The 13,796-nt window shown below is 45.8% G+C and overlaps 2 protein-coding genes across 2 annotated transcripts; one reads left to right on the top strand and one right to left on the bottom strand.

The window, feature by feature from the left end:
* Positions 1 to 1,976: 1,976 nt before the first annotated feature.
* On the bottom strand, positions 1,977 to 3,697 carry N7539_008500 (uncharacterized protein; the record flags this gene model as incomplete). Its single annotated transcript, XM_056938095.1, is given in 5 exon segments — positions 1,977 to 2,447; positions 2,498 to 2,632; positions 2,694 to 3,051; positions 3,065 to 3,590; positions 3,664 to 3,697. The coding sequence occupies 5 exon segments, from the start codon at positions 3,695 to 3,697 to the stop codon at positions 1,977 to 1,979; spliced, it is 1,524 nt and encodes a 507-aa protein (XP_056786477.1).
* A 1,996-nt stretch (positions 3,698 to 5,693) lies between these two features.
* Positions 5,694 to 8,228, top strand: N7539_008501 (dynamin family protein; the record flags this gene model as incomplete). The annotated part of the gene is made up of 5 exons (XM_056938096.1): positions 5,694 to 6,170; positions 6,240 to 7,553; positions 7,603 to 7,719; positions 7,771 to 7,843; positions 7,903 to 8,228. The coding sequence occupies 5 exons, from the start codon at positions 5,694 to 5,696 to the stop codon at positions 8,226 to 8,228; spliced, it is 2,307 nt and encodes a 768-aa protein (XP_056786478.1).
* Positions 8,229 to 13,796: the final 5,568 nt, after the last annotated feature.

A 13,796-nucleotide genomic window follows, 5' to 3' on the forward strand; every position in this document is an offset into this window, starting at 1 on the left:
ACCGGACGCCACGGGAACGATGCGATCAAGAATCGCATATCAACACAATGTAAAGCCTGCACCGCGACAATGTTAAGGTATATTGTCAAAGACCCTTAGCGAGTTCTTCGCATCTATAGTCTCTGTAAAAGAAACGAGAGTACTCAAAAAGAACGTTTGTGTATATAGGGATTTTGGTTTTGTATCTTCCTGTTACTTGTATGTCACGCGAGGATCACCAGTGAATAGAACTTTCGTTTGCTTGATCGGGAGGAGCGGACTTCGGCGTAAAAAAGCTTTGGTAGCACTCAAATTTTGAGTGACCGTCAGTAGCTGGAGGCTAACCAGCCAGAAAAATGATTAACAGGCTTTTCGCGACGCATCTGTAGCAATGGACTTTAATGCCTCGGCAAGTAGCGGAATGGAGCCACTAGTCGTCAAGTCTGATGAATTTGGTCGTGTGCGAATTGATCGCGCGTGATCATGATCGAGTATCTTTCTATCAAATCTGGCTCACTTCTCACGCGTATTTTACAGACCTCCCATGTAGCAAAGGCTAATGCGGGTGAAAAGGGACGGTTATTATGGGTCAACTTGGATCAGTCAGCAGCCTGAGATAGGACAATGTGACCAGGCAAGATAATTGTGCTACGACGGTGTGTGGAAATCACGTGATTCGTCATATCTTCGGCCATGATAAGCATGTAACGTGATGTGAGCGGATCATACCGAAACATATAAACCGATCATAGCCCGAGCAGTGTGTTCCGAGGATCAATTGATTCTCTCAATCCATTGAAAAGCGCAGATGAAGTCACTACCCTCCTTCTCTCAATATCTCTAGAATTCTTGGACGTGCACAATCGATTTTGATTTCTCTTACTTGTTGGCCGTGCTTTTAGTTCACGACCCATAAGCGGTGGCGATGCTGCGGGAGTAATAACTTTTGTAGTAACATGCGTGAATGAATCAGAGAAATTGCATATTGTTACGAGGGTAATTCTATGAGCAGTGGGCACTTCACAGTTCAGCTTTTAGACAATCTAGCCTTTAGCTAGGAGACTTGCTTGGTGATAGAAGTTGGTAATTATCCTCTTGACGAGCACCTCGAGCACGTCCTGCAAGAACCTCAACAAAATCAAACCCGCAGTAAGGCTCTACGAAGCGACTGCACGATTGAGAGAGACTCTTGGGGTTCGCAGATGGAATGAGGGAAGTAAAGTCCGTGGAGGTTTTAACCCTCAGTAATTGGTTGGCACCGCATAACGACAGTGTTCTGATACTATTCACAGTGATAGGAAAAGAAAATTGCCGTGTGGGGCTAATGAAGGATCAGAGCGCCGAGCTCGAGCACTGATCGTACTGTAATGCATGTTGAAGATAATGGATAATGCTATGAGCCACATAAGTCCATCGAATCATTGCAATAAGATTAACACATTGCGTGGATATGACGATATGAAGGTCTACAAGACTCTCAAATAGATGTAGTCCGGAGCGTATATGAAGGGTGTACGATTTTCAAGGCTCCGAGACTTAGGGTTCAACCGCGTAATTATAAGTGATCGACGTACTACCCCGTTATCCAGCTATCGGGAGGGATGTCAAACAGCCATACAGCCATAAAAATCAAGTGAGTCAGGGTCGGCCAGTTTCGACTCGAGTAAATGGTCTACAGGCGCCGGATCACCATCTCGTGCGACGTACGAGAGCGCCATTTGTCCATTATCATCTGTCATATGATAATCAACGCCCAGGGAAGAATCTGGGGCGTTAATAGTAATGATATGCTCACGTGTAGGAGCGATAATCAGTAGTGAGCTATACCTGGACGGCGGTAAGATTCCAGCTCTATGTGAGAGCCAATGATGCAATGTTGCTTTTTAACCGAAGGTTGCAGCCCAAAACATATCGCGTTATGAAAAATGTGCATGCCGACAGAACACAACTCTCTTCGAATGCGAGCTTCATTGTCAAAGACACATTGGTAGACAATTTCAGGTGGATAAAACACTCTTCCCGCCATCTTCTGTAAGCCTGCCTCGCACCTTGATAGTCATATAGCCGGAGCCTAGTCTGACCATTTCTTGCTCAGCCTCTTTGGATACGATACTCAGCATGGCCCCCGGCGAAAAGAGCAGAGCCTCGCCCACTTTAAGGTTGACGATCCGGTGAAAGATAGAGAGCCTTGTTGGAATATCGAGGAGTGCCTGCTCATCTTTTGCCAGACTGTCTTTCGCTGCATGTAGATTCAAGGCTGCCGCAGCCACATGAGATTGTAAAGCACGAACCCATGCAGGCGATGAGAATCGATGGACAATAGCGACAGAGCATAGATCGAGAAGATCGCTGGAGATGGTTGGCTCCTGAGTTGAAATAAAGATGCGAGCGCCGAGGTGACGTTGTAATCGAACAGTGGAGAGAAGGGTGTCTGTAAAATTCTGGGCTTCGACAGAGTCCTTCATATACTACGTGACGAATAAGTAGGACGAAGACACCTTGGGAGTATCATTCATACCTTGTGGGCCTCATCAAGAGCGACGATCCTACCAATCCTGGTATCTTGTTCCATAAAGATTCCAAAACAAACGTTAAAAAGGCTGCAGGCGGTATCAGGGGAAACACAAGGACAGGAGAGATCAACGATTGTCAACTGCGAGGCCTGAATCACAAGTAAGCTCAAGTGGCCAATAGGTGCGTTTTGAATACAGTACCTTGGGGACCCAGATTGAACCTCCATCATGGGGTTTTGCCTTCGTTCCCTTAACATTGTAATCCGTCCTTGCTTGGTTGGGGGGCATGAAGCTCTCGAGAATATCCAACCTTTGCTTCAAGGGCTCCATTTGACTAGTCAGCAGCCCAGAACCGAGTACTCTGCTCTTGAAATCTTGATAATTGAACGGACATCCTGTGCTTTGTTGTAGCAGACGCATCTCTCGCAGTATCCGTTGAACAGTCTGCAAGTATAATGGGCCAGCGCTGCTATTCCGGGCAACTGACATGAGATCCAGCATTCGTTTGGTGTTCAGGTGAGACTGATCAATCTGTAAAGGCTGCACATCGATGTTAAATCTGGAGTAGGTACCCTGTAGCATTGTAAGCGATGTGGGCTTTATTGATGCTTGCCCCCCTCACCTTAATAGTGCGAAGGTTGGTCGGAGCACAAAGTACTCTGACCTTCAGATTGGGATGAGACGACAGAAAGGCAGCTTCACAAGGCGACCCACCGCCATCACAGATAAATGCATCATAATGAAATACGACAGCTGTCAAGGGGCTCAACAGCCTGCCAGCTTTGGATGGAATCAAGCACCCTTCTAACAAACAAGATAGCGTGTGACTCTTTCCGGATCCCTGGGATCCGCAAATGAACACGCTCGAAGGTGATGAAACGTTGAAAAACAATCGGGGGTCTTTTTTCGTCAGTTCATCGTCCATGGTGGAGTAAATAGGCGTATCGATTTTCTTCACGCCCCCTAGGAGTCCATATTGCGTAGGGTCGAGCGACGGTTGGTTGAGAACCGGACCAGTCAGTACAGGAGCAAGAAGTACTTCGTCAGATTGACCATCGGATTCTTCAAGTTTCAACAAACTCAAGTGATGAGCGAAGTCTCGAAATTTATGTTGTTAGGACTTTTATTGGAATGTGTCGAGATGAAAAAGTGAAATCAGCCAAATACATACCAGCATGGTCTCCTCTATACAAGGGTGATGACATGTTCAAGTTGTGTCCTTAACAGAACTCTCCCCAGTATGATCCTGATACCTACCTCTTATGTACAAATCTAATTTCAAAATTTCATTCCACCCACTGAGTCACAGTAGCGGTATGTCTTGAAGCAGGTTTGCATCTTTAGGCCATCATTACTGATCCGGAACCTGTCAGCAGGAGATGCTCTTCGAAGTGCCGATTCTGCGATACTGTGCAAAAGACAAGAATGTGAAGTCTGACCATTTCCAGTACGTACATACTTGTCTATGCACAGCTTCGGAAATACATGATTCGCTTCTTTGAACCTTCTTACGGACAGAGCGTCCCAGATAGGACTATCTTTACTGTGACGATAGGGCCTACAGCCAGACAAGATAAATCTCAATTCATTCGAGCATCAATCTCTAAGCCAAGCGTCTTTTCACAATACGATAATTAATCAAAGCTCTCGACTGCTACTCCTGACTATAGATCATATCTGCCCGCGCGATTACAGCATTCACTGGATTCAACGAAACGCCGTAAGGATGATAGATCCTGTTTGACTCTTTCCCTTTATTCGCTCTTTCACTGCAATTCTTTGCGCTGAAACAATCTGCTTAGCTAGAGCTGAGTTGAAGAAGATGTCACGTTGACCTCGTTTCTCGCTCGTCGAGCTACTCGGATATGACAATTTATCTGTTTCCCTATTAGCTAAACTAATGAAAATGACATACAGCACCCATCGGAGAATCTAGAGGTATCATCCGCATTGGGAAGATACGCTTCCAAGGAAAAGATTTCACAGGGCCATGACCGTTCCGTGTGATAAGCTGCGAATTCGCTCAAATATAGCATGATTAGAATCGCATGACTTTCGAGTTAGGCGTGACAAGCGCCTTGCACTTAGCTCTACCTTAATCAATTGTAAATTTTTGGGTCACGCTAGTGGGTGGGTCGGGCTTTTACTATGTAACAGAAGGAGGACCGATGACGGCTAGGGGACATGTCCGCAATGATGGTGAAAATTATCATACTTGGTCTCTAGACAGGCTTGTAGATGAGCCATAGCATTCACTGCCACAGCTGTATTTGATTATATATTTGATGAAAACAAAAAACTTCATACAACGTATAATTTGCCAGAAAATTGCTGAGCTCAGGATTGACCTGTCACAACGTGTCAAAAGACAGAGAAGTTGCCTCGTTTGCAGTACCAACCTAGAAACAGAGATAACATAATCTAACCTTGAGTCAATATATTTCAATCAAGTGACCGGGACTATCATCGGTCTTCCGGAGGTCCGCCCTCGCATGCCAGATCTTTTTCCTCTCATGTGAAGCTATCTGGGTGAGCAATCAGAACAGAAAGTAGCGGGGAGAAGAAATGCCCATGTAAGTTGAGGATCAGGAATGCGCTATTCCAGAACTGGTGGTTTCACGCGGGAAATTCGTAACCCCCAAAACGGGCATAGTTTCAATCACGTTTGAAAAGTACCTTGATTCTGTAAAGAAGCCCGTGGTTTCAATTTGAGATACATTCCACAAAGCCCATAAGCACTTCTACTTGATATCTGATGTTCTACTATCGCAGACTTGTAGCTCAATGTATAGGCATTATGCACTCGGGGAAATTTATGAAGATTTGAAATAATAAAATCAAGCGAGACGATAGGATCTGTCGGAAAGAGGTTAGTACAAGGTGGTGGAGAGTACGGGGCGTGGTAAGTACTGTGTGAGAACATTTCATAAGCAAGGGCTATCGCACAATATTTCTAAGGGTTACCTGTCTGTAAATGTCTGGCTTTGTATGTTCATGGGCACACGTGTCATTATTGGCTGAGCTGACAATAATATAGCACAGGCTCATTCTAAAGCATGTTAGGGATACACCTGCCGCTAAGATGTTTAGAAAGTCTTCGCGGGAGAGGACAATAAATATGTTGTCCCGACGCTGATATTACACCAAAGTATGGTATCCCAAACCTCCAACTCTTACGTTTGAAATTATCTATCCTCCAATATGGTCCTGACACGATTCAACACCCATGCCTTGAAGGATCTGTGTTCCGAAGAACAGCTAGAACTCCTCAACTCGATCGACACTCTTCGTTCTCAAGGCATTGATCACTATGTCTCACTACCACAGATAATCGTCTGTGGTGACCAGTCTTCCGGAAAGAGCTCGGTTCTGGAGGCCATTTCCGGTGTTAGCTTTCCCGTCAAGAGCAACTTATGCACTCGATTTCCGACCGAGCTCGTTCTTCGACAGCACCCACGAGCGGGGGTTCGTGTATCTATCGTCCCCCATCAGACCCGCAGTGAGGTTGAGCAACGATGCCTGGGTGATTTTTGCGAACAACTTGACAGCTTTGAAGGTCTGCCGATGTTGATGGAGAAGGCGAAGGGGGCCATGGGAATAAACACTCACGGCAAAGCATTCTCCAAGGACTTGTTGCGAGTCGAGGTGTCCGGACCAGACCGTCCTCATCTGACCATTGTTGACCTCCCGGGGTTGATCCACTCAGAAACCAAACAATAGTCGGCAACAGATATTCAGCTTGTTCAGGAGGTAGTTCAGTCCTACATGCAGGAGCCACGCAGCATTATACTTGCTGTTGTGTCTGCGAAGAATGATTTTGCGAATCAAATTGTCCTCAAACTGGCGCGAAGCGCGGATAAACTCGGAACTCGGACGCTTGGTGTCATCACAAAACCTGATACACTGGCTGCTGGTTCGGAAAGCGAAGCAATGTTCGTCTCACTGGCGAAGAACTTAGATGTGGAGTTTCGGCTGGTTTGGCATGTGTTGAGGAACATGGATATGGACCACGGGCAATCGACCCGAGAGCAGCGCGACGTTGAGGAATTCAGATTCTTCTCTCAAGGCATTTGGAAAGACTTACCGAGATCGATTGTGGGTATTACCACTTTGCGAGGCCGGCTGAGTACGGTGCTCCTTTCGCAGATTGCTACGGAGCTGCCAAGCCTCATTGGAGAAATTGAAGATAAAGCCGGCCAATGCAAGACACGCCTGCGACAGCTCGGCGAGCCTCGAGTAAGCATTGACGAACAGAAGTCCTATTTGATGAACATAGCGCAGTGTGTTCAGGAACTGGTCAAAGCAGCTGTCGACGGCACGTACAACGACAATTTCTTCGGTGACGCTTACTCGTCCAGTGGGTATCAGAAGAGAATCCGAGCCATCATGCAAAACTCAAACGAGGTGTTTGCCGATGATATTGACCAAACTGGCCATCAGCGTCGTATAGTTGAAGCTGATGGGCAACAGTCTCCGGCTAAGCATCAAGTTGACATTACCCGAGAGGAATATATCGAGCATATCTGCCATCTCCTCAAGAGAACCAGGGGGCGCGAGCTCCCTGGGACTTTCAACCCCATGATCGTTCGTGATCTGTTTCTAGAACAATGTTCTCCGTGGGAGAGAATCACCTACCGCCATACTGATAGCCTTTGGGCCGCTGCCCAAGAATTTCTGATTCTTGTGGTCAAACATACCTCGGACGAGGCCACCTCAGCGGCGCTGATTAGGGAGATCATTTATCCAGCCTGCGACTCTATTAAACAGGAAATGAGCGTCAAGGTCAAGGAGCTTCTTCAACCTCACCAGATTGGCCATCCGATCACCTACAACCACTTCTTCACTGAAAACTTACAGAAAGTTCGAACGGCACGGCAGAGAACTAATATAGCCACAACTCTCCAGCAGTTTTTTGGCGTAAGCTCTATAAAACAGTCTTGTTATATGGATACAACAATTAAACTGGACGACCTCCTCACGCTGCTCACACAACATTCAGAGCCTGACATGGTTCGTTACGCATCGGTCGAGGCATTAGATTGCATGCTTGCCTACTACAAGGTGATTTATGCCCACGCCCCATCGCGTACATGAAATTGACTTGAGACAGGTAGCATTGGAGCGATTCGTGGACGACATTGCCAACGAAGTTGTAGAGGGCAAGCTTACGGCTTCCCTTTCGCGCATTTTGTCTCCAGTGACAGTGTTCGACATGTCCACAGGTCTGGTCAGAAGGATTGCTGGCGAGTAAGAAGAAAATCAAAACATTCGTGCGCAGCTTCGCAATGAGCTTAGTGTCTTGCAGAAGGGTCTTGAGACCTGCAAAGAGTTTGTCAAATTGAGAAAAGACGGTATGATTCTTCAGTCTCAACATTGATATTCTTACACGAGACCTTAATAACTTTCTAAGGTCATGGCCTCACAAATGCTCGGGATCTATCAAGGCAAAGCAGAATTGAATCGCTGCAGGAAGTAGCGACGCTGGATACAAAGAGATCTAATATTTCCGATCCATCAACTGATACGCCAAACTCACCTGAGATACCTGACGAAACGGTTGATGAAAATCTATTTCCTAACGTTGAGGCTGTGAGTCCAAGCCTCGAGCCAGTGGACGTGGTCCCTGCGCCCGTTGAAGAGACTGCAATCTTAAGCGACCATGAACCCGCGACAAAAAGGAAGATGAAGAAGAAGATGAAGCGGTCTAAGGTTTCTGCTCAGTCTGGCGGGACGTGAGTGGCCTCTGGTCCAAGGAGCTTTGATGTTTTCTCAATCAAAATGGATCCAACTCAAACGCGGTCACATTTTCCACTTCGGGAGACCAGCACTACTTAAGCATCTTTAGGAGAATGGGCCACATTCTCTCGGTTCAGCTTAACTTAACAACCATGATCACTTTGCCATGAACAATGTGTTACCGCATAGCTGTGTCAGGATTAGAGGTATAGCAGTAGAGAATCTAATGGCTCTTTACATCCCTGGATTTCAATGAACGTATCATATTCGCGCAGTCCAGACGACGCATTTTTTCCATGACAATTTCATACCAGAAAACATTTCGTGAGGATGATTTTATTAAGCTAAAAAGTGTGCCGAAGACAGAGAGGTGGAGGTTTCATCTAAGGCAGGAGATTTTAGGTATTTCACTCCACCTTGACCTTTACTTTTTTGTGGGTCCTGGCGGCCTTGAAGACAGAAAAATCGGAGTGAGTATGTTTACATCTCTATGATAGGCCTGAAGTGTGGTCTCGGAGGGGGGTGGCAGATACAACCGCAATTTGTGTGGGTCAATCATCTTCTCCTTGGACTGCTCACTGTTCACTGGGCATACTTGCCCCTTTCCAATTGGGAATCCCAATACTGGTCTCTTGACCTACCGTCGCTTCGCAAAGCCTTACTGCGGGTTGGATCTAGATGAGGGTCTTGCAGAACGTGCCAGAGGTGCGTGCCGACTGGATAATCACTAAATATTCCTAACGAGTGGATTCCTTACTTGTAGGTTGGGTTGTCTTTAAGGTGAACTGTGAAGTGCAAAGTGCTCGAGGTAGTAACCAAGTAGCAATGTGCAATTGATCGCGAAGATCTAAATACATGGTGCTAGATGAGTGTCCGTATATATCCAGTCCTTCCTATGGCTTGATGACTGCTGACTCATCAATTGATGCGAAACGGCTCATCGGCCGATGAGTCTTTCTTCAGTGCTCCCGCCATTAAGGGCTCATCGCCTGATGAGCCCTCCTTCCGTAATTCTAACGTTATCGGGGTGTTTCATGCGCTGCCGTGAGTCTCTCCTGTTCCCGGGGGTGTCCTTGTCGTGTGGTTGACCACAGTTTCCAGTAGTTGCCCAAGACTCGTGGATCATTCGCCAGCTAACTCGTCGACCGCACGGCCTGTCCCGTCTTATGATGGTTCAAGGTATATCATGGCCTTCCCACCGCGGGTCTCGGTTATCCCGTATCCTTTTGAGCATCCAGGGCGGTTTTTACAGTCGGATTCCTTACACTTGCAATGTTACACTCTTTTTGATTCTTGCCTTTCGTTCCTGACATCGGATTGTACGGTTACCTTAGAGGATTCCGGGACTTGCTTGCTTGTGGTTTTGGTTTGGTTCCTCTATGACTCGACCTGTCTGGTGAGATCAGACTGCCTTGAGCATACCCCTCTTCACTATACATTTAGTTACAACTTTGAGATAGTAGGAGAAATCAGTATTCAAGGAGAAGCACTTCCGAGCTTTGTGGAACATGCCTCATATTGAGACCACGTGCTTATTTCAACCCTTTTCAATCCTGGCTGGAGCTACGTCCTTTCGGGGGTTGCGAATTTCTGGCGTGAAATTACCATTTCTGGAATAGGGCATTCCTGTCCTTCCCCAGCTACTTTCTACTGTACTTTAATCACTCACCTACATAGCTTACAGAAGGAAGATGCGGGATGCGAGGGCGGCTGTCCGGAAGACCAATGAGAGTCCCGGTCACTTGATTAAAATATCTTTAACTTAAGGTGAAATTGTGTTATCTCTGTTTCTGGGTCGGTACTTAAAACGCGTGACAGACTTGTGATATGTTTCGAAGGTGGTTGTGAATATGGCCAGGAAACAATTCGCGACGATGATAAAGTAACTAGTAACTGAGGAATACGGTTCAAGATAATCAGGTAACTTCTCTGTCTGTTGAAACGTTGTGACAAATCAAGCTTCAACTCAACACTTTTGTAGCAAATTATGCTTCGTATGAAGTCTCCAAAAAAGCAGTAAATATAGACGTGGCAAGTGAATGCTATGACCCATGTATTAAGCTGCCTAGACCTAGTATTCAAACAGAATAAGATCTCAGACTGTGAAGTCCCTTGACATCTGTCGCATTCCATTATGATACATTTATTTGTGACGGCGGTGATTATTGTGATATCCTGCATATCACTTTGGTGAAGGGCTGGGGGCAATAGGACAAATACACATACGCGTAGTGTAGAGATACTCGCAGTATTCTGAGGGGTCTCGATTTGGTCTAGACTTCGATATCTGTTCTGTCGATGACACTTCACGACCCTTTCGAAAACGAGTAGGGCCGAAGATTGCCACCACCTTCTATGATTCTTACCTTTGATTATCTCACTAGTCTCGTGAGATGCAGCAACCCATTGCAAAGTCTTCCCTGCTCGCTCCCAAAATCGCAATTGCCAAATCCAGAGTCCTGCGCCTCTCTCGAATCGTAAATAAGTCATAATACACAAGTGCCGACCATGACTAAGAAAGTTAAGACTCAAAGTTGACAAGCTGGCCACGAAATTTTCGTCTGTAATATGAAGTGATCAATGACGATTCAGGAACAGATAGCTACACGTTATGGGTATTTCAAGAGCCACCGAGCTAGTTATGTCGCAAAAGCAATACTTGTTGGACTCGTCATTAGAGAATGCAAGAGCGGTTTTCCCGACTTCCGCGCCGCTTACTGACAAGCAGTTGAACGATTTTGGCAACTGGTGATGATAAAGTACTAGGTGTAAGGTATTTCTATCGAGTGTGATTGAAGTTGGCCAAATCTGGCTCGCTCTTTCTAGTGTATTTATGTTACGAGGCCTCTTTCTCCTGGGCCGGTTTCGAGGTTTTGATGCAAAGCCAGTGCAGGGGAAATCATTTACGGATACTCTTCATACTCTTCATACCGTGGGATATTGCACAAGCGTCATTTGTGCCAAGCGTTGGTTTCGTGGGATGCATTTTAACCGATGTAGGATCGTCAGATTCTTTAAAGGTTAAATGTGCCCCCAAAACATTCGTGATTACCGAAAAAGATACGTGAAGCTATGCCTTTCCTGGGGGTTGCAAACCTTCTGTGTGCAATTACCGTTCCCAGAATAGCGCATTCTCGATGCTTGAACTGCACAGACATTGATCACGCCTTGGGTGACTTCCTTCACTAACACCTCGCCACTACAAAGTATCGCATGAGATAATGGTGATAGCCAATGCGACCGAATATTCTGTCCAGTGTGACGTATTCACGGACAAATCAAAGTCAGTGTTTCGAAATTACGATACTCACTATTATGGATTGTACTATATTGAATGACTAGGCAAAAGAGATAAATTCCTCAAAGTAATGGAGCTTCAGAGGCTCGTAAGATTACTTACGTTCATCATTCCTGCGTAATTATGAGGTATTGTACGCGTCTCGCATCATACGATCTCGATCTGAAGAGAACGAGAAAGAATTGAGTTGTGATGTTTTACAGTGATAACCGTCAACATGGTCGGCAAATGGTTAAAAGCCATGGTGTGGTAGCTCGAGCGCAATGGAAATTCAAGAGTGCAACTTTCTCTCCTCCTCACAGGTCATCTTCGCAGCAGATCCACTCTGACTTGGTTACATTTCTAGCAAGAGAAGACCTCACCTCATCTTTGAAGTCTCTAGTACGTTTCAATACTCCCAACACTAGCCTTGCAAAATCGACATATTTCTTCAGACTCGAAGATGGAACTCTTCAAGTGCGTTGAACACATCAATCATTATGATACGCAAGCGGCAATAGAGCATATTCGTCGCTCTCATGCTACCTTCATTAGACGCCCCGGGCGCATTGGGGAGCTTGATTCACATGACCACATATGGTATTGCTACGGCTGTAGCTCCGGTTTCAAAGATCACCGAAGTTTCGATTCTGACGAAGCAATGTGGCAACATCTCAAAGCCAAACATGACCAGTTTGTGGATTGCATGACTCCTGTCTCATGAATTAATGCTCGCGCGAGGAAGATAAAGTTTCTCTGCCTTTGTAGTGACAGGAACGATCTCGGAAGAAAAAAAAATATCCGAATATCTTCAGTGGTGCACCCAGACAGAAGATCCTTGTTTTTTTGAATAGCCGTAACTGCTTCCGTTCTCTTGGGACAAATGCTATCTCGTCTTCAATCCACAAGATTTCATAAATTTGAGCTCAAATATCTCCACGTTACAGGAAACCGCGAATCCGGGGCCTAAAAAAGGTTTCGAGAAGGTCCATGTTGCATCAGTCCCAAGACATTGTGCTAGGCCGCGTGTGACACAGATTTAGGCCCTTGAATCAGTGTGCTAGATGTATGAATCGTAGTGTACTAATCGTAAAATATAGCATAACATAATTCATTGCTAATTAGTACCGGGAATTGAGTAACTAACAGTGTTATAAGATCTCCTAATCGTCTATTACCGGCGGCTCCGAATATGGCTGAGTCTGGACTGTTCTGACACAAGCCAGGGTGTCACGGCGTAGGCTTCTGTCGCATGGGGAGACGATTCATGGCGGAATCGCCCCCGCGTCACCTAAGGGAAAGAACCCTATGGGGCCCATGTGGAGATGTGGGAACTCGGCAAGCGGGACCTTGATGTATTTATTGTGGAATCAGTGGGGTCCTAACCAAGACTCCAAGATTCAGTCTTTGGAATTCAGACCCCACAGACTTGGACTCTCTGAGCTGCAATCCAGACAGCGTAACACAGGGGGTCAACACACACACACAATAGAAGGTGTTTGATAAGGACAGAATGAGCGAGCGTTTGTGCTCCTAGATCCGGCCCCGAACTCAACACCATCCCACAACTGAGAGTTGAGCCATTGATTGCAGCAATGAATTTGAGAATCTTCAGGAGGTACATACCTACATATTCTGCGACAACCTGTGGGTTAGTTGGGGTTTAAAGACAAGTATGTTATTGTCCTGCGTCGCCTCGCATTCATCACTCCTCATATCGGGTAACCATGCTGTAACAGAGGTTATGCAACGGTTTTATTCGCGGCCTTTATTGCAAAATTCACCCTCGAGGTGGGGAATCTCCCGATTCCGGTGATATTGGATCCCAAATGCGGCCCTACTTAAAAAGCTACAAGGTTAATCTACCAGTGTATTATCTCTTTTTATGGATATTGAGGGATATAGTCTTTTTAGATTCGAAAGTAATTTCATCCTGCGAATCAGGTCTTTCGGATATACTCTTTTTTGTGAAACTATATCAATAATCTACATTTTAAGAAGAAGCTTCGAGTTACGGATGTTAACTCCGTCGAATCCCGAAGGTAGAAAGACTCGAGTACCACTGACCTTTATCAGCCACTGTTACATGACTAAGCTCGGAAGTAGTTAGTTAACTAACTAACTAGTTATGAGGTACATCCGCCAAGACTCATAATCCTTATCTTAGCCAAGATTTGCCAATACACATCGACTAATTAGGTTGCGCTACTGCATGAAGGTACCTTTGCTAGAGACTGCTGTTTTTGGTTTGAAGCGAGGTAGACCTTTCATAAAAAGGCATACCTACCTCT

Source organism: Penicillium diatomitis, assembly GCF_028827545.1.
Source record: "Penicillium diatomitis strain IBT 30728 chromosome Unknown utg000013l_segment0_segment0, whole genome shotgun sequence".
NCBI classification, from domain to species: Eukaryota; Fungi; Ascomycota; class Eurotiomycetes; order Eurotiales; family Aspergillaceae; genus Penicillium; species Penicillium diatomitis.